At 48.6% G+C, this 25,822-nt stretch overlaps 1 protein-coding gene across 2 annotated transcripts in view; it reads left to right on the plus strand.

Annotated features, from left to right (window-relative positions):
* DCAF8 (DDB1 and CUL4 associated factor 8) overlaps positions 1 to 25,119 on the plus strand; it is a 31,928-nt gene extending 6,809 nt beyond the window's left edge. Inside the window, exons 5-12 of one of the 2 annotated variants that reach the window (XM_029912931.1) lie at positions 1,213 to 1,323; positions 4,692 to 4,764; positions 5,675 to 5,732; positions 6,325 to 6,432; positions 6,913 to 7,043; positions 21,826 to 21,945; positions 23,230 to 23,346; positions 23,950 to 25,119. In XM_029912931.1, the coding sequence (XP_029768791.1) occupies positions 1,213 to 1,323; positions 4,692 to 4,764; positions 5,675 to 5,732; positions 6,325 to 6,432; positions 6,913 to 7,043; positions 21,826 to 21,945; positions 23,230 to 23,346; positions 23,950 to 24,063 (832 nt within the window). In that variant the 3' untranslated portion in view covers positions 24,064 to 25,119. Of the gene's footprint in view, positions 1 to 1,212; positions 1,324 to 4,691; positions 4,765 to 5,674; positions 5,733 to 6,324; positions 6,433 to 6,912; positions 7,044 to 21,825; positions 21,946 to 23,229; positions 23,562 to 23,949 lie in introns of those variants that run through there. The other variant, XM_029912930.1, reaches the window with a different exon arrangement.
* Positions 25,120 to 25,822: the final 703 nt, after the last annotated feature.

The raw sequence follows: 25,822 nt of genomic DNA on the forward strand, positions 1-25,822 counted from the left end.
GATGCACTGGAATATCTTTGAAGATGATCTGATTTAAAATGAAGGGTTTCAAAGTCAACAGCATCTGAGCTGGTCTTACATAGATCGTTCTTAGTTTAACATCACACATCTAGATTGCCTACAATTTTAAAACCATCTTCTTCATAACCAAGGTAAAGATTAAAGGGACATTATTTATTTAAAACAAAAATCTTAGATTTTAAACCTTTAAAACCTTCTGCCTATTACAACTGAAATAATACTAAAATGGAGCTGCATGGTCAGTTTCACTTTTTGTTTTTAGTTTTCCTGAAATAGCTTCTATTCTGCTGTTTGGGTTTAACTCTCCAGGGGAAGATTTGAATTGTCATCTCTTAAATATCCTGAAAACATTTCCATTAATACTAGCTTCTACAAAACCTGAATATTGGGCCTGTACTTGTGTAGCTTTTTAAAAAAGTTTGAGTCTTATCCTTCAGGCTAGAACAGGGGTTCTCAAACTGGGGATCGGGACCCCTCAGGGGGTCACAAGGTTATTACATGGGGGGGTTGTGAGCTCCCAGCCTCCACCCCAAACCCCGCTTTGCCTCCAGCATTTATAATGGGGTTAAATAGATAGCAAAGAGTCCTGTGGCACCTTATAGACTAACAGACGTATAGGAGCATGAGCTTTCGTGGGTGAATACCCACTTCTTCGGATGCTGCTTTTACAGATCCAGACTAACACGGCTACCCCTTTGATACTTAAATAGATAGTGTTTTTAATTTATACGGTGGGGTCGCACTCAGAGGCTTGCTATGTAAAAGGGGTCACCCGTACAAAAGTTTGAGAACCACTGGGCTAGAATAACCTTAGCACAAGTGTTTCTGCTGTTGGATAAAGTCTGGTGCCCTTTAGCATGCAGTAGGTTATTACCAATTGTACAGATACATCAGCCTCTGGTACAAGTAGCAAAAACACTTCAGATCCCCTCTACTAAATTCTGTTTCGAAGGAAAAAGCCAGAAAATGACTTCACTCCACTGTGTATTGACTAGGAACTGCAGCATAAAATCATAGTCATGTGCTTTCTTCAGTTTGGAACCAGAAATGACTCTTTTTTTTTTTTTTTTTTTTTTTAACTCAAAGTGAGTAAGAATCTGTCTGCTGAGTGAGCTTAGAGACATGCCTGCAGTTCCCATCTGGACACTGTTTTGCATTAACACATGGATCTCATTTTCCTCCTCTTTAAAGGAAACTGGTTGTGACAAAGGAGAAAGAAAAGAAAGTGGGTCTCTACACCATTTATGTGAATCCCTCTAATACGCACCAGTTTGCTGTGGGCGGCAGGGATCAGTTTGTCAGGTAAGTCTATCTCCAGAAGATATGAGAGAGGCAGAGTCACTGCTCCATATTGGGCTAGAGCATTTGGCTTAGGGGCATGATCGGTGCCCTGGAGAAAGCAAAGCGGCTCTGAAGACTCCTGTAACTACATCCCTTCCATAGTCTTCTAACACACTCTGGTGCTTCATGGACACTGCTTCTTCCACAGGGCATCATGGGGGCCAGGGAGGCTCAGTATTAGACACTCTTTTTTAATATGGATGATGACATCTACACTTACATTGTCTAGGGCAGGGGTCGGCAACCTTTCAGAAGTGGTGTGCCGAGTCTTCGTTTATTCACTCCCATTTAAGATTTCGCGTGCCACTAATACATTTTAATGTTTTTAGAAGGTCTTTTTCTATAAGTCTATAATCTATAACTAAACTATTGTTGTATGTAAAGTAAATAAGGTTTTTAAAGTGTTTATGAAGCGTCATTTAAAATTAAATTAAAATGCAGAGCCCCCCGGACCAGTGGCCAGGACGCGGGCAGTGTGAGTGCCACTGAAAATCAGCTCGCGTGCCGCCTTCGGCACACGTGCCATAGGTTGCCTACCCCTGGTCTCCAAACCCACCTGCTTTGGAGCATAAACCAACCTCTCCTGATGGGTTGAAAGCAAGCTGCCATTACAGGCTGGTTCTTCTATTATTAGTCTGCTGGTGCCTTCCTCGGAAGCATCTTTTTCTAGTCGCTGACCGACAAGATGCTGGACTAGGAGGATCACTGTGATTAGGTCTGGCAGTTCCTATGTTCTTACACTCAAGTACTTTGAATCTGCTGTATTTAAAACACGAGTTCCACGAGTTCCTGCCTGTATGACTGTTACTCCCTTCATCTAAATCTCTCCAAGAGCTTTCACTGCACGAGAGCACAAATCAACCCGTCTCAGCTCAGAACTCGCATTCACTTCAGTGTGCAACTTCAGTGTCACATTTGAAGCTGCCTATTTACATGCAGCCTCACCCTAAGAGCATCAGGACAGCTGAGTCAGACCAATGGTCCATCTGGCCCAGAATCCCATCTTCTGACAGTGCCGGTGCCAGATGTTTCAGAGGAAGTCAACAGAACAGGACATTTTATCGAGTGATCCATATCCCATTGTTCAGTCCCAGCTTCTAGCTGTCAGAGGTTTAGGGACACTCAGAGCATGGGACTGCATCCCTGACCATCTTGGCTAATAACCCTTGATGGACCTATCCCCATGAACTTACCCGATTCTTTTTTGAACCAAGTTATACTTTTGGCCTTCACCTCATCCCCCTGGCAACAAGTTCCGCAGGTTGACTGTGAAGAACTTGTGTGAAGAACTACTTCCTTTTGTTTTAAATCTTCTGTCAATTTCATTGGGTGATCTCTGGTTCATGTGTTATGTGAAGGAGTAAATAACATTTCCTTATTAAATTTCTCCACACCATTCATGATTGTATAGACCTCTATCATATTCCCCCTTCAGTTGTCCCTTTTCTTCGCTGTATAGTCCCAGTCTTTTCAATCTCTCCTTGTATGGAAGCTGTTCCATATTCATAATTTTTGTTGCCCTTCTCTGTACTTTTTCCTATTCTAATGTATCTTTTTTGAGATGGGGCAACTAGAATTGCACACAGTACTCAAGGTGTGGGCGTACCATGGAGTTATGTAGTGGCATATTTTCTGTCTTATCTATCCCTTTCCTACTTGTTTCTAACGCTGTTAGCTTTTTTTTGTCTGCTGCTGCACACTGAGCAGATGTTTTCAGAGAACGATCTGCAATGACTCCAAGATCTTGCACGGTAACAGCTAATTTAGAGCCCATCTTTTTGCATGCAGAGCTGGGATTATGTTTTCTAATGTGCATTGCTTTCATCTACAGAGTTGATTTTAATTTGCCATTTTGTTGTCCAGTCTCCCAGTTTTGGGAGATCCCTTTGTAACACCTCGCAGTCTGCTTTGGACTTATTTTGAGTAATTTTATATCAACTGCAAACTTCGCCACCTCTGCCCCTTTTTCTAGATCATTTATGAATGTCTTGAACTGCACTGGTCCGGTACAGATCCTTGGGGAACCCTACTATTTATCTCTCTCCACTGTGGAAAATTGACCATTTCTTCCTACCCTTTTGTTTCATATCTTTTATCTAGTTACTGATTCATGAGAGGACCTTCCCTCTTATCCCGTGACAGCTTACTTTACTTAAGAGCCTTTGGTGAGGGACCTTGTCAAATACTTTCTGATAGTCCAAGTACACTGTATCTACCGGATCACCCTTATTCAAGTTTGTTGACCCCTCAAAGAATTCTAACAGATTGGTGAGGCATGATTTCCCTTTACAAAAGCTGTGTTGACTCTTCCCCCAGCAAATCGTGTTCATGCGTGTCTGGTGATTCTGTTCTTCATATAGTTTCAATCAGTTTGCCTGGTACTGAAGTTAGGCTTACCAGTCTGTGATTGCCAGGATCACCTCTGGAGCTTTTTTTAAAAAATCAGCATCACATTAGCTATCCTCCAGTCATCTGGTACGGAGGCTGATGTAAATGACAGGTTACAAACCACAGTTAGTAGTTCTACATTTTCATAGGAGTTCCTTCAGAACTCTTGTGCGATACCAGCTGGCCCTGGTAATTTTGTGGTGTTCAATTTATTAGTGGTTGGTTGTATACAATTATACGCAGCCTCATCCTGTCCTCCACAGGCTCCCCACTCCTGATTGCCCCAGACTTACTCCACAACCCAAGGGCTTTTCCTGCTGAATTCCCTTCGTCTGCTCAGCTAGCACTAGCCACCTCTGTCCCCCTTTTTGGGGTAAGAGCCTTTTCCCTTTGCTCCAACTGGCAGGAGATACAATCTTGTCTCTTGCCACATGGTGTCTCCGAGTCGTATCAAATCTCAGCTGAAAACCTGTTTTCTCCCTTGCCTATCTGCTGTTTATCTAAAACTCTCTGGGGTGTAGTAGGTACAAATGTAACTGCTCCAGCATGATGTAAGTAGACAGTAAGCTGTAGGTGTTGCATTCTGTCAGATGAGACTCAGATCTAAGGCCCCAACCTCTCATTGTCATTAAAGATCACGTGGCTCTACTCAAGAGCTATTGTGTCAGCCTTTGTCATGGCCAAATCCCAGTTCTGATCCTTGCATTTTATCTACGTTCCCTCTAGAGTTTGTTTGACTGCGGTCTTAAACAGCTGCCACATTCCATCTCGGAGATGGTGCATTTAATCGAGGGTGAAGTGACTTAGATACATCTAATCTGCATAGTTAGAAGCTGTAGGGCACTTGAAAACTCATTTGCAGAAAAGCACTTAATTCGTGCAAGAGCTTTACGTGTGTTTGAATTTGGCATTAATCTTACCGGCTTTCTGTCTTCATCTAGGATTTATGATCAGCGGAAAATAGATGAAAATGAAAACAATGGCGTGCTTAAGAAGTTCTGCCCTCACCACCTGGTAGGAAGCTGCTTTCATGATGTATTGGAATTCCTTCCCCCAGCTTACGGGGGTGAGGGTTAGAGGGTTATTCCTCAACCATGGCCTGCAGTATCCCGTACACCCTATACGCTGCAGACGTGGCCTGGGAAGGTGTGTGCTTATGGGTGGGTCAGTAGAGGGTATGTACTGTTAGGTGGCTAACTCTTCATTTCCTTGTCCTTGTGGGTTTGCCAGGTTTGGGGTGAGTGGGCGTGTAGCAGCCCTAATTGCTTTACAGCAAAGCAGCTTGCTCATACTGGTCTAGGTTTTTAATGATTGGGGGGGTTTGAAGAGGGCTGCACATCTGTGCATGAACCCATCTCCATAGGAGAAAATTGATAGAGAAACATAGCTCCGATGGAGAAGGTATTGTGTGCCCAGCCCTTATCAATCAAGCTTGCACGTTCCCAGCCCCAACCAATCAGGTTTGCGTCCACAGCACATAACCATTCAGTTATGTGAAGAGCAGCAGAAAAGGGCTCCTAAGGCCAACACTTAAATCTATGAAGTGTTGTTCCAGATCTACTCAGGATCCACTGTACTCTAGAGTCTGGTGGGGAAAAGTAGGGTTGCCAAGGAAAAATTACACCCAGAGACCAATTTCAGAGACCTCCTATCTAAAAATTATGGAGCAAAACCCAACAACTGCATGGCGTGTTTCACCCTTCGAATGTTCTAACGCTGTGTGAAATCTTACAAAGATGGGCTGCGTAGGGCTGGAGAGAAACAGGCCCCGTTTTGAAGTCTGTTGTAGAACACAGCCAATTGCTGTCAGGCACCACCGTAATAGAGGATGGTCAGTGTAACTGCATCGCTGAATTAGCATTTGGGAGCCTCTGAGCAAAGGAAGTCTGACTAGAGCTGTCTGGTCCTTCTCCCTTGCTTTTAGGTAAACAGCGAGTCCAAAGCTAACATCACCTGTCTCGTGTACAGCCATGATGGATCAGGTATGTAAAGCACTATGTCTTTAGGGCCAGTCCTGCAGCCATCTCCCTCTGCTCCTGTGGGTCCTGCTCATTAAGGTGCTGAGCAGTGAGAATACCATGTCCTTGAGTTGAAGCCTTCCTGTTTGGACTTCTTGGGTGTGTGAAGCAGCTTGAGCTGTTGTCATAAAGGAACAAGTGTTTGGAGGGGAGAAACATACCCCAAAGCTAGGACTGCACAGCCACAGACATCTGCTACGGGGCTGGGGGGGCACACTGTATACTAGTGACCCCAGTAAGGGCCTGGGATCTAGGTTCTGTGTGCAGCTGAGTCAGATTCTTTGTGCTCCAGGATGAGTCACTTAACTCTGCCTCATTCCTGAATGTAAAATGGGAAGGACACCGGCCTACCTTCTTTACAAGGCTCTGAGATCAGCCCTGGCTCTTGGGCTGTAGTGGAGTCTGCTTTAGGGGGGCTCCTGGGAGGTGTGCTGGCATAAGCTGCTGTATGGCTTGCCCATCCTAGCCTCTGTTTCAGGGCAGAGACTGTCTAGCATGTTAGAATCCGCAGGCAGATGCTAATGATCCTGTGTGCACGTCTCTTGTTCTGTGGCAGACCTCTTGGCCAGCTACAATGACGAAGACATCTATCTCTTCAACTCTTCTCACAGCGACGGGGCAGAGTACGTCAAGAGATACAAGGGACATCGCAATAATGCCACAGGTAAGAATAAGCCATTAATAGGCACCTCTATCTCTTTCCTCCCTGATATTGTTCACTAATGAGCATGCACAAACCCCTTGGCCTCTTAAGTGGCAGGGACGCTTCTGCCATCAAAAACCTCTGAGGCTTTTAAACTGAGATCTTTCATGATCGCTAACTCTGCCATCTCCACTCTGAAGAGGTTCGGTGGATAGTGCGGTTTTGAACTGGGGGGCATCGGTAGAGCTGTGTGGAGAATACAATCCGTGCCTGTTACTGCCTCGTTCTTAGTCCCTTATTTCACAAGCACCAAATTCACATGTTAAAATCAACTCTTGGGCTTGTACAGCATGAGCCATTGTGTGTAGAGGGATGAACAGATCCATGCTGGTAACCTTGGAAACTTGTTGTCAGCCAGGCATAAAGTAAACAAATGTCACGGAGAGCTGCGTGGACTTCGGAGCTGTCCTTGAGCTCTCTGCTTGAAATCTCTCCTTTCAGTGAAGGGTGTTAATTTCTATGGCCCGAAGAGCGAGTTCGTGGTGAGTGGCAGTGACTGTGGACACATCTTCCTGTGGGAGAAGTCATCCTGCCAGATTGTGCAGTTCATGGAGGGCGATAAAGGAGGAGTGGTGAGTGCCCTCTTCTGTTGTATGTGCCAGACTCCACAGCCGTGCTGCGAAGCCATCTCTTGTCCGCAATCCTTTGGGCTCCCACTGCATTAGATAGCGAGCTGGGAGTTGTGACTCATGGATTCTCTTCTTAGTGGTGAGGGCAGAATGGGAATTGGGAGATCTGGGTTTTATAGCTAATTCTGCCACTGATGTACAAGGCACTCCCTTGGGTCTGCAATGGGGTATTTGTCCACTTTTGTGAAGCACTCTGAGATCTTGGTAGAAATGCCAATTTTAACAGTAAATGCAGCTCCTTGACCCTCTGCATAAGAATGGCCATATTGGGTAGAATAATGGTCCATCTAGCCCCATATCCGACAGAGGCCAATGCCAGGTGCCCCAGAGGGAATGAACAGAACAGGGAATCATCAAGTGATCCATCCCCCGTTGGCCATTCCCAGCACTGGCAGTCTGAGGCTAGGCACACTCAGAGCATGGGGTTGCGTCCCTGACCATCTTGGCTAATCGCTAGTGATGGACTCGGTGAGAGATAAAAAGACTTCCTTTAAAAAGTGGAAGTCAAATCCTAGTGAGGCAAATAGAAAGGAGCATAAACACTGCCAAATTAAGTGCAAGAATGTAATAAGAAAAGCCAAAGAGGAGTTTGAAGAACGGCTAGCCAAAAACTCCAAAGGTAATAACAAAATGTTTAAGTACATCAGAAGCAGGAAGCCTGCTAAACAACCAGTGGGGCCCCTTGATGATCGAGATACAAAAGGAGCGCTTAAAGACGATAGTCATTGCGGAGAAACTAAATGGATTCTTTGCTTGTCTTCACGGCTGAGGATGTTAGGAAGATTCCCAAACCTGAGCCGGCTTTTGTAGGTGACAAATCTGAGGAACTGTCACAGATTGAAGTGTCGCTAGAGGAGGTTTTGGAATTTAATTGATAAACTTAACATTAACAAGTCACCAGGACCAGATGGCATTCACCCAAGAGTTCTGAAAGAACTCAAATGTGAAGTTGCGGAACTATTAACTAAGGTTTGTAACCTGTCCTTTAAATCGGCTTCTGTACTCAATGACTGGAAGTTAGCTAATGTAACACCAATATTTAAAAAGGGCTCTAGAGGTGATCCCGGCAGTTACAGATCGGTAAGTCTAACGTCGGTACCGGGCAAATTAGTCGAAACAATAGTTAAGAATAAAATTGTCAGACACATAAAAAAAATAAACTGTTGAGCAATAGTCAACATGGTTTCTCTAAAGGGAAATCGTGTCTTACTAATCTATTAGAGTTCTTTCAAGGGGTCAACAAACATGTGGACAAGGGGGATCCAGTGGACATAGTGTACTTAGATTTCCAGAAAGCCTTTGACAAAGTCCCTCACCAAAGGCTCTTACGTAAATTAAGGTGTCATGGGATAAGAGGGAAGGTCCTTTCATGGATTGAGAACTGGTTAAAAGACAGGGAACAAAGGATAGGAATTAATGGTAAATTCTCAGAATGGAGAGGGGTAACTAGTGGTGTTCCCCAAGGGTCAGTCCTCGGACCAATCCTATTCAACTTATTCATAAATGATCTGGAGAAAGGAGTAAAAAGTGAGGTGGCAAAGCTTGCAGATGATACTAAACTGCTCAAGATAGTTAAGACCAAAGCAGACTGTGAAGAACTTCAAAAAGATCTCACAAAACTAAGTGATTGGGCAACAAAATGGCAAATGAAATTTAATGTGGATAAATGTAAAGTAATGCACATTGGAAAAAATAACCCCAACTATACATACAATATGATGGGGGCTAATTTAGCTACAACAAGTCAGGAAAAAGATCTTGGAGTCATCGGGGATAGTTCTCTGAAGATGTCTACGCAGTGTGCAGAGGCGGTCAAAAAAGCAAACAGGATGTTAGGAATCATTAAAAAGGGGATAGAGAATAAGACTGAGAATATATTATTGCCCTTATATAAATCGATGGTACACCCACATCTCGAATACTGCGTATAGATGTGGTCTCCTCATCTCAAAAAAGATATACTGGCACTAGAAAAGGTTCAGAAAAGGGCAACTAAAATGATTTGGGGTTTGGAACGGGTCCCCTATGAGGAGAGATTAAAGAGGCTAGGACTCTACAGCTTGGAAAAGAGGAGACTAAGGGGGGATATGATAGAGGTATATAAAATCATGAGTGATGTGGAGAAAGTGGATAAGGAAAAGTTATTTACTTATTCCCATAATACAAGAACTAGGGGTCACCAAATAAAATTAATAGGCAGCAGGTTTAAAACAAATAAAAGGAAGTTCTTCTTCACGCAGCGCACAGTCAACTTGTGGAACTCCTTACCTGAGGAGGTTGTGAAGGCTAGGACTATAACAGTGTTTAGAAGAGAACTGGATAAATTCATGGTGGTTAAGTCCATTAATGGCTATTAGCCAGGATGGGTAAGGAATGGTGTCCCTAGCCTCTGTTTGTCAGAGGGTGGAGATGGATGGCAGGAGAGAGATCACTTGATCATTGCCTGTTAGGTCCACTCCCTCTGGGGCACCTGGCATTGGCCACTGGCGGTAGACCGGATACTGGGCTAGATGGACCTTTGGTCTGACCCGGTACGGCCGTTCTTATGTTTCTATGACTCCATGAACTTGCCTAATGATTTTTTGAACCCAGTTATAGACTTGGCCTTCACAACATCCCCTGGTAACAAATTCCACAGCTTGATTGTATGTTGTGTGAAGTACATCCTTATGTTTGGTTTTTAAACCTGCTGCCTGTTCATTTCATTTGGTGACCCTTGGTTCTTGTGTTACGTGAAGGAGTAAATAACACTTACTGTCTTCACACCATTCACGATTTTCTAGCCCTCAATCCTCTCCCCCCTTAGTCATCTTTTTTCCAGGCTGAACAGTCCCATTCTTTTTAATCTCCCCTCATATGGAAGCTGTTTCATACTGTTAATCGCTTTTGTTGCCCTTCTAATCGCCCTTTCTCTTGCTAGAGTCCTGTGAGTCATTGAGTAGCATTCCCTTCCCCCAGGCCATGTCGTGCATAGCATCTGACAGAAGCTCTCCCAAGAGTCCATGAGCACTGCTTCTGAACTGACATTACATTGTGGCACGATGCATTAGAGCAGCTAGGTAGGGAAAAGACTCATTCTCTTCCTATGCTCCTGATAAAGGCCAAATCAAGTACTCCTGAGTTGATCATGGTGGCAGTGTCCAGAAATCATCTGAAGCTTGTAAATCACTGGTATAGTATGATTTAAAGCAGGGGTAGGCAAACTATGGCCCGGGGGCCGCATCCGGCCCTCCAGAAGTTTTAATCTGGCCCTCGAGCTTCCGCCAGGGAGCGGGGTCCGGAGCTTGCCCTGCTCCAATCTCCACCCGGGGAGCAGGGGCTTGCCCGGCTCTGCGCAGCTCCTGGAAGCAGCGACATGTTCCCCCCTCCAGCTCCTACATGTAGGGGCAGCCAGGGGGCTCCGCACACTGCCCCCACTCCAAGCGCCGGCCCCGCAGCTCCCATTGGCCAGGAACTGCGGCCAATGGGAGCTGCAGGGGCGATGCCTGCAGATGGGGCAGCGCGTCTGCATAGGAGCCGAAGCCTGCTTCTGGAAGCTGCTTGAGGTAAGTGCTGCCCGAAGCCTGACCCCTGACTCCCTCCTGTGCCCCACCCCCCTGCTCCAGTCCTGATTTCCCCCTCCTGCCCTCCGAACCCCTCAGTCCCAGCCCGGAGCACCCTCCTGCACCCCAAACCCCTCATCTCCAGCCCCACCCCAGAGCCTGCACCCACAGCCAGAGCCCTCACCCCCTCCTGCACCCCAACCACCAATTTTGTGAGCATTCATGGCCCGCCATACAATTTCCATACCCAGATGTGGCCCTCGGGCCAAAAAGTTTGCCTACCCCTGGTTTCAAGTCTTTGGCCCTGATTCCGGCTCCTCTCTCTAGGGACTGGAATGTGAAAGAATTGTATCCCATTCAAACTAGGCACTCAAGCTGTTCTACAGACATGGAGTAATTCCGGCTGTGTGGGATAGATCTTGCTACCCCACATGCTTGACATAGCCCGGAATGCTGACTCTTAGAATAGTGTTATACACCTACCTTTCCTCCCATACTCCAAACAAAATCTTATCCCCACATGCAAGAGCAAGGCCCCACCTCCTATTGTACACGGCCCCACAGCTAGGTTTTCATCACTTGACACTTTCCCTCTGTGGATCTTAAAGTGCTTCAGAAAGTAGCAGAAGTATCATTGTCCCCATTTTACAGACAGGGAAACTAGTGTCCAGAGAGGAAGGAACTTACCTAAGTTCACACAGCAAGTCAGAGAGCTGGGACTAGAACCTGGGTCTTTTGACTCCCAGTCCATTGTCCTATTGACTAGACCCCTGTGAAGTCAAATGCCATCAATATTATTTCCTGCACAAGCTTCCTGTCTGCAGGATGTATTTCAGCTATCTTGTTGGTGTTGGCAACCCAAAGACAGCTGTGCTGGGCTCGTGAATGGGCTCGGTGAGAGATAATGTTAATGCAGTCAAGTGGAGTGACATGCAACCGCATCAATGGGGGAAAGTCAGAAATATTTAAAAGTTGCGTAACCGATAGTAATCAAGGTAACTACACTTAGAGAGACTTACCTGGGCAGTGTCGCCAACCAGGAGTATGAGAAATTTACCAGAAGTAACTTTCTCAAATGCTATCTCCGCCCTATTGCCCAATAGCCAACCTGCGCAGCTCTGCCTAAAACCCATGAAACTCATCTCTGTCAGTGGGTTCTGTTTCAGAGGCAGGTTAGTAAAGCTGCATTTACAGCTACATTATTATTTATCCTGTGGTTTAACCATGGGTCACTGGGAACCACTCAAGAAAACATGGAATTTTCAGAGCAAAATTGTTCCAGGGAGCGTTGGAATCCTGGCTGTACCTCACCACCGGCAGCAAACATTCTCCATCTGGCCATGCAATTGCCAACGGTGGCGTCAATGAGTAAGGCAGCAGCAGCTAGGAACAAGTTCCTGTTCCCTGGGCCTAGCAAATTGCTGTGATTGCATGTGACGAACTGGGACTGTTCTTAATGTGGTCTTAGTGTGGCTAGGATAGTCTGCACTGGGGGATGGGAGACTGACCGAGGGAAGCTACCTGAGCATGTAACATGAGAACCCAGGAAGGGGTTAGAGGCCAGGTGACACCTTTGCCTGGGAAACTGAACAAAGGCTGTGGGAGGGGTTGCTGAAGGGGAAGTTTCAGGAGCTGGCTGGTGGAATGGCTGGGAGGCAGACAGGGCTCTGACCTCCCAAGGGGGCTGTGGGGCCCTGGGACCCCAAGATGGACCTAACTGTGGGTGATCCTGTTGTCTGTGCCTGCAAGACCTGTCTTGGACTGTGTTCCTGTCGTCTAAACCTTCTGCTTTACTGGCTGGCTGAGAGTCATGGTGAATCGCAGGAAGCCGGGGGTGCAGGGCCTTGTGTCCCCCCACACTCCGTGACATTGCAGATAAACATTGTGCCCTGTTGGGCTCAGTCATTCAGTCCCAGCTCACAATACAAGTTTATTAGCATGTTGTCGCTGTGACTCAGAGCCGAGGTAGGAAGGGGCCATAACTGTTCCGGTAGAGGACTGAGCCTGAGCAATCTAGGACTTGGGGCTGATACCAGCCTTTGGAGCTCAAACTGTGCATTGCCACACAGTGCCAGATGCCCTAGCTGTGGAGGAGTCTAGTCAACACGCAGGCTCGTTCCTGGCTGGGTCGCCACTACTGCATTCCTTCCATTTGTGATTCTCCTGAGCATGATGCGGCTTCTGCTGATGGTTAAGGAAACCAGGGGTTCTACTGGGGACTTTAGGTCTATTTTGCTGCATTGTACATGCAGGGAGTGGGTTGGTCGTGGTACTTGAACAGGAATGGCAACAAGGGCCAGTTAGTGCGAGTCTTAGCAGTGAAGCTTAGCCTAGGAGGAGAAGGTCCCTCTAGGTCACTTTCCGGGAGCTTTCAGTCTAGCACCGTTCATCAGCACTTAATTATAGAGGTCTGAGCAAGCAGAGCACAGCGGATTCTGTGGGTTCTGTATTTTGTACAGGGCCCCAGAATTCTTTCCCAGGGCACCTCTAGCAACACCATGTTGTTTCTAGCAGCAAGGGTGACCAGTGCACCCGCCCCCCCCAACCCTGCAAAAAACAAACCCCAAAACCTACATGACCATGGTTGGAAGCTCCTGTGATTTTTATTGGTCTGTCCATGTTGAGCCTTAATCTGCTCCTGCCAGGAGCTCTGAACTATTTGCTCCAATGCTGAACCAACTCTATTTATAAATGGTCTTTCCTCTGCTACCAGTTAGCACTGTCTTGGCCAGCGAATCTCTCTGAGCTCCTGCCCAGTTGGGGGCTTGTCAGTGTTTGTTCACCAGCAGGGCAGCAAGTCCTGAGAACCTCTAATCCTCGGTGGAAGCGGCGGCTTTGAGGCTGTAAATTACAAGGGATCTTTCACCTTCTCTCTGTGTTGCTTTGACTGCCCCTAACTTTACTGCAGACAGAGCACCGGCCTAATTTATCCTAGGTCGTTGGGAATGATCTTCGCTGCTAGGCTGCTGGTGTGAGACCCACATAGTAATACTCTGCAGTTGTATAGCATCTTCTCACCAAGGATCTCTAACAGAGCTGGGCAGCCCTCTATTGCCTCCTGTCTTACAAATATGGAGACTATCCCTCAACCCTTCGCTGCTATAGATGGTGTTGCCCCATGGATATCGATTTCTCTCTAGGTCCTTACAGTGGTCTGTCTGGACATTCCATTTAAGGCCATCTCTGGCACTCTTACTGTGCCATCAAAACAGTTGGTGCCATGTCATTGCACGCCTTTTTAGTGGCATTCCTTGGTAAACACGCTTTGGAATTCGTTGACCTTCCCTTCTAATACGTCCATACCAAGAAAACCATGGAAACCGAACCAGTGCTGATGAAGATGGTTTCTGTGTTTGGCTTTAAATATCCTCACTTCTGATCTCGTCCTGCCATTTAATATGGAGCAGCTTACAAAGACGACAAGAATTGAAAATATCAGCCTGGTGTTCTTCAGCCTTCCTCAGCACACACGTTTCATTTCCATACAGTTAAGTTGATATAACCATGGTTCTGTAGTCTCACAGCTTCATGGCAAATTAGGTGTACATTGTCCCTACAGAGGCCTCTGAAAGGCCCAAAATATGGCGGCAGCTGCTGCTGTACAAGTGTCCACATCTTTCCACCATCCTCCAACACTACCAACGTATCTGAGAGTTGCCATGGACCGGTTACTACAGAGCTGGTTGGAAACTGGAGCTTGATGGTAATAGCCAGGAACTTCATCTTATCTGGATTAATAACCCAAGTAATGCACACTGCTTCTTGCCCAACCAGATCAGCCATCAGCTACAGCGATCCACCAGACTGCACCAACTGGACTATGTCATCCGTGTATTCAAGACCTTGATGTCCAGTGGTGTTCAGCAGTCAGTGCTACCAATAGCTGCCGCCTCAAGCTTATCCATCAGCCAATCAATGATATTGAACAAGAATGGTTACAGAACCCAGCCTTGCAAACTCCCGTGGAGATGCACAGCATAGTTTCCTATCTGCCATTGACTCTGACTCAAACACAGCTTTCTGTTCCATTATAGAGCTCTTCTGTTAATGGCTCTGTCTTCCCAGGGATGCCTAGACACCTCATCAGATCCCACACGCTTGCCCGATGCAGGGAATCCGAGGCCAGATGGAAGTCTCTTAAAAAGTGCTGCACGTGGCTTATTAAATTGAGCTATCATCTCCGAAAGCCGCCTCAAGGTGAAGTTCTGGTCGAGAGCAGAATCACCAGTTCTAAAGCCACACTGAGCGTCCCGGCCTTTGCCACGAAGTGCATCATTGATTCCGGACCTTAATGTGGAAGCGAAGACTTTCCCTGGGTCCGACAACAGCTTAATACCTCATTGCCCTTTTTCTTTCAGTCATGGGGAATATTAGTGCAGCAGGTGGTCTGGAAGAGCCTATGCAGCCACAGTACAATGCCCTTGCAACTCCGGGATGATATTACAAACACCTGGTCCCTTCCCACCCTTCAGCCTGTGGATTGTGATCCGGATCGCTCCTTGGCTGAAGGAAGGAGACCCTCCCAGAGCGTTCTGCCCCTCTTCAAACTGAAGAGGGACTGCAGGCAGCAGACAATCAAGGAGCATCTTGAAATGATCTTCCTGTCAAAGCAGCTGATTCTGAAGGCTCAGTCTGATGCTTTCATTCCAATCCTTCTGGACAAGCCAGTGCCGCCACCTCCCAAAAATACCACAAATTGAATAGCGGGCGTGGCGATCGTGCCTGGTGGCAGCTTGTTCCAAACTGCCTGAGTCGACCACCAGTATTCCTGATCTTTCTGACACAATGACATGACGTTCGAAAGTCAAACCCATTCGGCTTTGCTTTTGTAGCCTCTTTGTTTTGTTCTTTGCTACGACTGTCTTGAGCATTTCCTCACTGATCCAGGGATGATGTTTGAAGGGCTGAGGCCCTAGCACTGAGCAGCAGCAGTCAGCACTGATTGACTTGAAACAACGCCATTCCTCATCAGATGACCGAAGGAGTGAGACCTCGGTCTCTAACGCTTTGATGGCCTTGGGCAGTTGAGAACAGAAGGCCGTCTGATAGCTTGGTTGCAGTGAGAGCTTTCGGTTGAATCAGACTAATGGTGGCCTATCCGTTGTTGTCTTTGAAGTCAGAGGCACGCTTTTGCCAGCAAAAGTCAATGGTCAGTGTCAAAGTTGCAGCATTTTTGCACACTCGCACATCCATGACCATTGAGCTTGTTAACTGTTGGTGGACATGATCAGAAGCAGTCCTGATGAAACCATCTGGGCTGTAGTAGCTCAGCGTGTGAATCACTGGGTGACGGAAGAGCAAGTGAGAGATCACACTGTCATTGGCAGCTGCAGATTCCAGCATCACTGCCTGTTCCTGTTCTTCTGCCCAATACCAAACTTCCTGAGCGTACTTGCCTGTGTGTCATTGTTCTTTCCTAGCTGTGCTCTGAAGTCATGATGACCGCTCTTCTCAGACTGTAAAACTTGCATCTCATGCATTGTTGGCCTTGGCGTTCGTGGGACCATACGGGGCAGTGATGGTAAGATGCCCACGGCTGGTGCGCAATTGGACGCTGCTGAGTCGCTCGTTAATCACTTGCCAGTCCTGCAGTGCCCATTGGGTGAAAGTACAACAGCCAGCCCTGGCTGGAGCTATCCATCGGCCTGCCAACAAAAGCACGTTGTCCTGAACTTTTCAGAGTCCCATCCAGCGTGCGGATATCACCAATCAGGGTGTGCAGCTGCTTGGGGAGGATGGCTTTAGCCGTTTCAATATTAGAACATTCCAGGCACCAATTTTACATTTGCCCTTATACCCAGATATGAGACTGGCCCTTTCACAAGGTCTCATTGGTCATTTTTACCTGTATCAGAGAAACCCTTTGCTGTTTTGGCCACAAGGACAGTTGACCAGATTGTCACAGATGGTGGCTTCGGTATAAACACCCTCATGATGTGAATATACTGACCTTGAAGCGCTGTGCCGCTGCCATCCTAGTCCTTAAAGAGAAGGGGGTGGAGGCAGGACCAGTCCTGGGGTCCCAACCCCTTTTCTCTTCACTCTAGCTTGTGGACACAGTCTTAGGCAGGCTGCCACAACTGGCCTCTTGGGCTTAACACTGGAGAGTGTGTTCACCCCGTGACATGGTAACTGGTCTCCTACGTGCTTCTTCCCCCTTCAGCTCTGAGCCCAAGCAGCCGAACCTAGCACTGAAGAGCAGAATCCAGTGTGGCCATCTCAATGGGCGCTGCTGCTTAGTGTTGAGTTCCTGGATATTCCTGGTGGGTAGGAAGGGAGTTGGTAGTGGGGGCTGGGGAGCAGGCCGGGTCCTGTTTTCAGCTCTGTCACAGATTTTGCTATGTCAGCTTAGATGAGTCGCAGACCCTTATCTGCCTCGCAGGCCGCTGAGGCTTGATCAGCGTCTTGGCAACTTTCCACACCAAAGACCCCATGTAACGAGAACCTCCGAAAGCAGCTCCTTTAACAAGGCACTTGCTTCCCTTCCCATGAGCTTCGGTGTCACAGCTTATCCTCCTGGCTACTTCGCTGCCCTTACCAGCTGTAGCTTCCTGGGCTGCTGTTCACCACCTCCCTTTGCCTGTGTGACACCCCCTCATCCATTCAGCAGTGTGTTCTGGTGCACTGACCCTGTTAGCACCAGGAGACCGATTTCACGGCTGTCCAGTTCCACCCCAGTGCTGCTCAGGCCCCTGTGGTCTCCAGCACCACTGACTTTGCAGTGTGCTGGGAGCTGCATCTGGTGGTAGCAATATGAAAGCTGAGGAGAATGTTTGTTTGTTTTTTCCTACTGCATCCTCTCGGTGAGCCTAAAATGTGACAGCACCACGCAGGGTCAGATGGCACAGAGATCTAGTTCTGGCGGTAGCTGGGGGTCTTCTGCTTCCTGCATTCTTTATTCTCCCTACAATTCCGTGGGGATCTGATCATGGCTCCTGCTGGAGCCTGGCCTAGAACTCCCCTCCAGAGCCAAGAGAGATGCTATTTTGATACTGTTGTAGGGCTGGATTATAATGACAATGAAAACTGGTGCTGAGCAGATGCGGTTGGGCAACCCCTCTCCAACTAAGACCCATCTCCTCTGAAAGGCAGATTTGTAAGTAGATTACATAGTAACGGCGCTAGAGAATAACAGCCATCAGACGGTGATGTCACCCAGCAACACTTCCAAACTAGGGGCTAAAAGCCCGAAAATACACACCCAACCTGCGTAGATTATGGATGCTTTGCAGTAGGTAGCACCTCTCCTCAGAACTGTGCACTTTAACATTGTCTCCCAAGATCTCTTTTGAGGTATACGTTCTACCCATTTTACAGAGGGGTAAGCTCCAGCAAGGAGAGAAGTGTCTTGTCCAGGGACCCACAGTCAGTCAGTGCCAGAACCAAGACTAGAATCCAGATTCCCAGCTCCATGATTTTGTCCCTGCACTAGGCTGCCTGCCTTGTCCTGAGAATCTTTTCAGTCTGGCCCTTTGGATGGTTAGACCTTGTGCTGAGTGAGAAGGCCTGAGGATGGTGAAGGGAATGGTATCCTGGCTTCCAGTTGTTGCCTTGGGTCCCACGTCAGAGTTCCGCTGTGGTCCTTGGCAAAGATACTTTAAATTGGCTTTCCAGGGAAGGGAGGTGACCTCGTGCCATTATATTGTGAGGTGCAATGAGAGAGGCGGGGTGTTGTAGGAGTTTTAGTACCAGGAGCTGATCAGAACAGCTCACTCAGAGTGTTTGGCAGTGTCCACAAGTAGTATATTGAGCTAAAGCCAGACCTCAAGGGGTGACTAGTCCAGCGGGTTATAGCTAAACTCGTTTCCGCGGTCAGCTTTCTCAGTGCGACACACCTGCCATATTGCTTTGTATTGGCCTCCGACACTTGCTCTGACACAGATGGGGTTTATTGGCTGGGAATCCAGCCAGCTAGCTAATGGTGCTGAGACATTGGAGCGGCAGCTAGCTGTGGGAGACAGGAGTGCGTCTTGCTTTCCCTTTAGCTCCCTTGTTCATTGTTCTTCCCTCCCCCAATCATTCCTGCTCATGGGCATTCTTGGGAGTAAGTGCAAATGCAAGGGTTTGGAAAACTGATCCCTCTAGCCTTATGCTCTGGATGGCTTAGCCATCTATGTAGCTGGAACACATTTCAGGGCTTATGGTTAATTGCCAGGCCTCTGTTTTCTGTGTCTGACTGGGCCTCCAACACGCTGTATCCCAAACAATACATTCTTTGCTCCTTGCTGGCTCTCGAAATGCACAAGAGGGGGGGAAAAAGCGACTTGTCAGAGCCCTCTGTATGTGCTATAACCAACAATTTTCATGTGCACTAACTGAGCCGGTCACTTCAGATTCATTGCCAAGTTCACATGTCCTAAGTGTTGACCTGTGGGATGCTGGAGAAGGTACAGAACCCATGTAGGTCAAGGCCATGCAGTTGAATCGGGTGGACGGGATGGAGGGCAAGCTCATGTCTCCTCAGTCTGCACAGGATTATTCCCTACAAGGACTTCCTCGTGCCTTCTCTAGGCTTGTATCAAGTGTCCCAAGTGATAGACTTTCTGCCACTCCCTGTGAACACTGTTCTTTTCCTGACAGCAAAGTGTATTCTGCCAGATACTGTGCATTGAAATACTCATAGAAATGTTGAATCCTGATTGTGTTTGGAACGCTCTCTGACTCATCACAGAAGCTTAATCAAAAAAGTCTGTCACTGATAAAACTGGCTTGTTATTCATGTCAGGTGTTTTATTACTGGTAATACTAGCGCTGTAATTACAGATGCAGTAAATCATAGGAGTGATGTAAAATAAGAGGCGCTTTTTCCTATGTGTAAAGGCCCTACTTCAGGTGTCTGATTTCACTGAAACACAAAACCTGTGTTTTCAATGGGCTGACTGTGAATGCATTTCAGAGATCAGCCCTTGCAGTGAATGTGCAGGTATCCATTTCTAGTTCTTCCTGGTCAATAGCAGCTCATTACTGCTCTCTGAGATCTCGGGAGGTGCATGTTATTAGAACTAGCTTTTACTTGTTTGGAAAGTAGAGCCTTGGTTGTCGCTTTCACGACTGGACCATGCATAGTGGCAGGCTCCCGGGGAACCGGCTGGATGTGGATTGTATTGGGTTACAGCCACCGTGCATCCTGTAGTCACGCAGGCGTGTGTTAAGTGGGTGTGTAGTGGATTCTGAATCCCAATGAAGCTCTTGGGTAAAGCAAATCCTATTGCAGCTGAGCTTTGCCTTTCTTCCTTCTAGCCTTTACCTTGTACACCTCAGATTTTTCCAATCTACCAGCTAGCAACACTAGTCTGGACAAGCAGGGCCTGTCTGGTCAGCACCGCCCCATCTGTCACTTGCACTGAATGAGGGGTTCTCTCTACACCGCTCCATCTAGACTAAAATGCTGGTTCCGCTTTTTAGCTAGTATTGGACATACTCTGTATTTAATACTTAGGGTTAAGCTAACCATCTAATAAGTAGATGTTTTTTGCTGTCTCTGTGTAGCCTAATTTTGAATCCAGGGATCTGGGCTGAAGACTCGTTTCCAAGCAACTTGCATAAAACTATCAAGCTTTGCCTTTTACACTTCAATTTGCTATTCAGTGTGTACTTCGCCTCCCCTGTTCTTGAGCTAATTCACTGGAGTGTTGAATATTCTCCTCTGGGTTTTAGCTTTCCCCTCCTTTGTCACCACATTAGACTCGCGAAACGTGCGAGCTTGAATGCCTGCTCATCTGAATTCAGTCGTCTTATGAATTATTTAAGATGTACCAAACAGTTCGGGTACAACTTAATTGGCGAGCATTAACTCCCCTTGAGCGCGCGCTCGCTCTCTCTCTCTCGGTTCTGTCTGCCGCCTCCCCTTTTTTTTGGGTGCGCTGTCTGGAAATGTGAGTTCATTACTCTCAGCTAGAGCAGCTCTAGGAGAAAGTAGACATCCTCCTTTACTACAGACTTCCCCATGGAATGGGTCTGAAGCAGAGCTCCACAAGTAGTGGCGGCTTCCTCTGAGGGGGCCCCCTCTTTCATGGTGTCGTGCTAGAAATAATTTTCACAATGGCACTTGACTGATCCCAGTAGAAAGTCAGAGCAGCCTTTTGCTGCTTCCCACATCCGAAGCAGCTGTTTCAGCATCTCTTTTTGCTAATCAAGTGCGGTGACACAGCCTTGGTACAGCACACCAGGCTCGTGAGTCAGCCATCTACAGCTCTTGCTGCAGCGAGCGAAGAACTTTGTTATGCCTGTGTAAGGCTGAGAACTCGGGCACTTCCCTTGTCTTCAGCACTCGACAAACCATTAATGACTCCAGCTTCATGCTGCTCTAAGGTGTGTGTGTGTGTGTGTGTGTGTGTGTGTAATATAATTATAATCTCGTAGAACTGGAAGGGACCCTGAAAGGTCATCAAGTCCAGCCCCTTGCCTTCACTAGCAGGACCAAATAGTGATTTTTGCCCCAGATCCCTAAGTGGCCCCCTTAAGGATTGAACTCAAAACCCTGGGTTTAGCAGGCCAATGCTCAAACCACTGAGCTATCCCTCCCCCCCCAGGTAGGACAGATGGAGAAACTGAGGCACGGAGGTGAGACGGCTTGGCCAGGGTCATGGGGCAAGGTTGTAGCATAGGTGGCAGTAGAATCTAGATCTGGCAGGCGCCAGACGACAAGCCACGGAGGACCGTGGCAGCGGACGAGCATCCGCCGAAATGCGGCATCATCCAGAGGCGTCACCGGCAGCATTTCGGCGGCTGCTCGTCTGCCGGCCAGTCCGCGGGCGCACTTTGATGCCCCGGCAGGCGCCATGGCGCCCGCGGGCACCGTGTTGGGGACCTCTGATCTAGATCTTAGATTGTAACTGTGGGGCTCACTCTGCCTAGGAGTGTGCTCAGCATTGTGCAAAATACTTAGCAGCTTCTCTGTCGATCTCAAAGCACTTTCCGTAGTGCGGAGTGGTGCTGTCCCCAGCTTACCGATCGGGAAGCCAAGTCAGAGTGGAAGTGATTTGCCCACGATCAATGAGCCAGCAGCAGAGCCAAGAATAGACTGGGGGGTTCTGTGCCTTGGTGCCGTCTCCAATATACAGTGTGTTGGGCTGACCCGTGCCTAGTCATCTGCCTCCGTCCTGTGCTTCCCCTGCCTGCCGGGCTGCCTTCGTTGGCTTTCCCGTGAGCCTGCTCTCACTGCAAGACTGTTTCCGTTGCAGGTAAACTGCCTGGAGCCTCACCCTCACCTTCCTGTCCTAGCCACCAGCGGGCTGGATCACGATGTCAAGATCTGGGCACCGACCGCGGAGGCGCCCACTGAGCTCGCTGGACTGAAGGAGGTGAGAGCTGGCGCTAACTAGTGCTGTCTATGCCTCTGGGTGTCAGTGTGCTGCTTGCCTGGCTCTTGGGATGAATGGTCATAAGAATGGCCCTATTGGGTCAGACCAAAGGTCCATCTAGCCCAGTATCCTGTCTTCCGACAGTGGCCAATGCCAGGTGCCCCAGAGGGAGTGAACAGAACAGGTAATCCTCAAGTGATCCATCCCCTGTCACTTTTGTCATCTCTTAAGCGACCCCTTTGCCTTCCAAATCACCATCTGTGTCTGTTACATTAGGGGCTCAGTCCCTTTAGTCAGTATCGAGGGCAACGGCGAAGTAGCTGCCAAGTCAGGTAACAGCAGGCAGCAGCACCTGGGCAGTGTTTGGATGGGAGATCTCCCAAAACCGCTGAGATGGCCTGGGAGGCTCAGGGATGTTGAAGAGTGCCGGTTCATGTATTGTGGGGGCTCCACTGTGGGAAGTGCAGTCGCTCAGGGGACAGGTAAAACCGAAGGGCCTGACCACGTTCGGTCACAGATCCCTTTTTGAGCTGAGCTCCTGGACTGTGCACGGTCAGACAAGCTCCAGCTCCAAGAGCCGTTCTGTTCCCTGCACCTCCAGCGGTGTGTTTTCACTGCCAGTCTGACCTGCCCTGTGCTGTTTAACACCTCCAAGGTGTGGAGCTCCATGTGTGTAGCTGATCTAATGCTGTGATGGGCTTAAGGATCTCTGACTGGACAGCACTGTGATAGTATCTGAGCCATGTATTCTCGGGCTGAACTGCTTTTGCTTTTCAGTCGTGTTCCTGCCTTGCTGCCCTTACACTCTGCCGGGAGGGAGTTGGAGAAGGGGACTAGGAAAGGAATTGTCCCCGGATAGCTGCTGCACTTCCCTTGCCTCCCAGCCAAGCTTTGTGAATCGAGCTCAGAAGCGGAGTCCTCCATCCAGCTGGTGCTGCTCTCCTGGCAGCAGCCTAGGAGCTGCATGTGGATAGCAACCTCCGCCTGGGCGGGAGAGTCCCAGCCGTACGGCACTGCCTACTTCGATCCCAGCCACGGCTTAGGTGGCACCCAAAGGGCAGAGACACTAGCTGACTGGATCAGGCCAGGCCTGCTGACTGCTCGCCTTCCCTGGCATCGTCTTTCTGGATCACATTGCTCAAGCTGACTCCTGATGTCCTCTTGGTGGGTCAAACTCTGTCGCAGAATCAACAGAGGCTGGATCTAGTGCCAGAGCGATGGCAGGCAGTGACATCTCTGCGCTGCCGCTGCTGTCTGGTCACTCTCTGGTGCTCTCATTTCTAGGTGATCAAGAAGAACAAGCGGGAGCGAGACGAGGACAGCTTGCACCACACTGACCTGTTTGACAGCCACATGCTGTGGTTCCTCATGCACCATCTCCGACAGAGACGTCATCACAGGGTAGGTGTCCATCCTGCTTGCATGTGGCCCTCCTGCACCCCTTGGCTTTCTGGGGTGTCCTTGACCAACACTAACAAGGAGGGACCTGAGCATTTGCCAGCCCACGTGGCCCTCCTGTTGCTCCCTCCCAAGTCACCAGTACAGTCCATGTCTCGCTCCAGCTAGTGGGGAGCAGAGTCTAGAAGAACCAAGGTGGTTTCTGACATGGCTGATCCTCTCCCTCTCCCCTTTCTGCTTAGCGTTCCCAGACTAACATGCTTTTCCCATACTCTGGTATGAGTCTGGCCAGGACCCAGTTCCCAGGAGACGGAGTCTGAGCGTCCCGGCATGTACCAGCTGGATGCCCTTTCTCTTGGAAGGCAGTGTAGGCTAGTGCCTAGAGCACAGGGCTGGGACTCCTCGGTTCTATTCCTGGCTCAGCCATTAACTGTCTGAGGATGGGAAGGTCCAGCCAGCTGGAACAGCCTCCTGTGTCTCCTCTCCTCCTTGGCTTGTTTACACGTTGGGCTGCCCTCTGTAGGAGTCGCTGCAGGACTTGCTGTTTGCAAAGGGGGCGGGGCCTGGTTGAGGGGGCGGGGCTGACATCCTGTTCTTTCTTGACAGCGCCGAAGAGAACCCGGAGCAACAGACGGTGACTCGGACGAGTCCCCTAGCTCCTCTGACACCTCGGACGACGAAGAGGAGGGTCCAGATCGGGTGCAGTGCATGCCTTCATGAGGCCACCGAGGACGGAGAACCCCTTGGAAGGGTGGGGTGAAGGGAGGAGACAAAAAAAAAAAAATCTCTACTAACAAACACTTTCAGCTTTTTATTGGAATGTTAAGGAACCCCCAACTCCTCCTCCCCCTGTGGTCCCTGGGGTGACCAGCTCAGCAAGATTGCACTTTGGACTCGCCTTTGCTTTAGGGGCTTTAGGAGCCCTTGCCAGGAAGGGGAGGGGGTGGAGTGTCAGAGAAAGTGACAGAGCATTAGCCCCTGGTCTCCCCGTGTGGAACTGCCTGGAGGCAAGGGGGCCTGTGGAGAGGCCTGTGTTCTTTTGGTACTAGAAGATTTTTCCAGAGGAGGGCGCGCTTGGCTTCCATGCATGCCTCTTCCCAAGAGCTTCTCTTGAGCCTGCGTTGAGTTGTTTGTTTTTTTTCCTTCCTCTCCTCGAGTTGTTGGTGTGGGCCCGAGAGGCATTCTGCAAGCTTGTGCTTTGAGGGGCACGGTCTCGTGCTCCTCTTGGTTTGTTTTTTTCCCCCACCCGAGAGATCTTTGGCTCTTCTTCTCTCAAACTGGGGACTTCCCTCCCTTTCTGTGTTGGTTTTATTTTTTTTCCCCTCCCACTGGTTCCTATGAAAGGAATACCCGATCTAGAACGTCTCCACCGAGCTTGTGTTTTGGATCACCCATGCAGAACCTGTTGTCATGCCTACTTCCCACCCCTTCCTGCCCCACCACAGGGGTGTTTGCAAAGAGATGCTTGCCTAGTTTGTACATATCAGTGATTTGCACTTGGTTTTGACCCTTTCTCCAGCCCCCCTTGACAGATAGATAGATAGGGTCCTGATCTTGCTGTCCTTACCCTGGTAGGATTCCAGTGGAGGGGAGTTATTTGCCAGAGGAAGGGTGGTAGGATCAGCCTCTTAGTGGAGGGGAGTAAAGGAAGGTCCTTTAATTTTCTGTTACTTCTAAGAAAAATTTATTGTTTTGGGAGCTGTGACCAGGAGGTTCCCCATCACTGTTTAGAGGCCTAATTTTATATATATTAAACACCAAATGAACCAAACTGAACTTGGATGTTATCAAGTTAAAATTATTGTAAAAGTTTAAATATATATTATATATAAATGCAATAAAAAATTGAGCGAGAGCTGCAGGGGCCTGAGCTGCAGTGGGGTGGGGGGGCTGTCTGTGAGCATTTCTTCCACACCACGCCAGACTCAGCAGCTTGGAGCTTTTCCTTGACTTCCACCCTTGGCTTCAGAGCAGGCTGTGCTCTCCTGTTGAGGTGGATGTTGTGGTCCCAGCTGGAGCAGGATTGGGCCCCTATACAACGCTGGGCCCCTGCCCTGTGTCTCCACTTGTCTTGTAGCAGCTTGGAGGCTGCTGGGAGAACAGTGCGCAGTGTCCCCTAAGGCCAGTTCTCCACTGGGCTGGGACCAGAGTGGCCACGTGGCTTCACCCGTTTCTAGGCACCCGGCTACCCTACACCCTTTTCTCTGCATGGCTGTACACAGACAGACCGGCCCCTGGGAGCTTGGTGCTCTCTTGGGTGGCAGATGCATCTTCCACTCTCCTCCAGCAGGGCAATGGATCCTTCCAGCCCAGTTGCCATGGCTGTGTGCTACTTGGTTCTCCCCTGGCCCTGGCCCCCCCCGAGGGGGAGAGGGTTGAGCTCCGGGCATTGGTATTTCTTTTTTTTTTTTTTTCAAAGCTCTTACTGACTCCTGTTGCAACAGGTGCATGGGCAGACTGTGCCTTAGACTTCCTGCCA

The sequence above is a fragment of the Terrapene carolina genome, unplaced genomic scaffold (assembly GCF_002925995.2).
Source record: "Terrapene carolina triunguis isolate 2854851 unplaced genomic scaffold, T_m_triunguis-2.0 Scaffold378, whole genome shotgun sequence".
In the NCBI taxonomy this organism is placed as follows: Eukaryota; Metazoa; Chordata; order Testudines; family Emydidae; genus Terrapene; species Terrapene triunguis.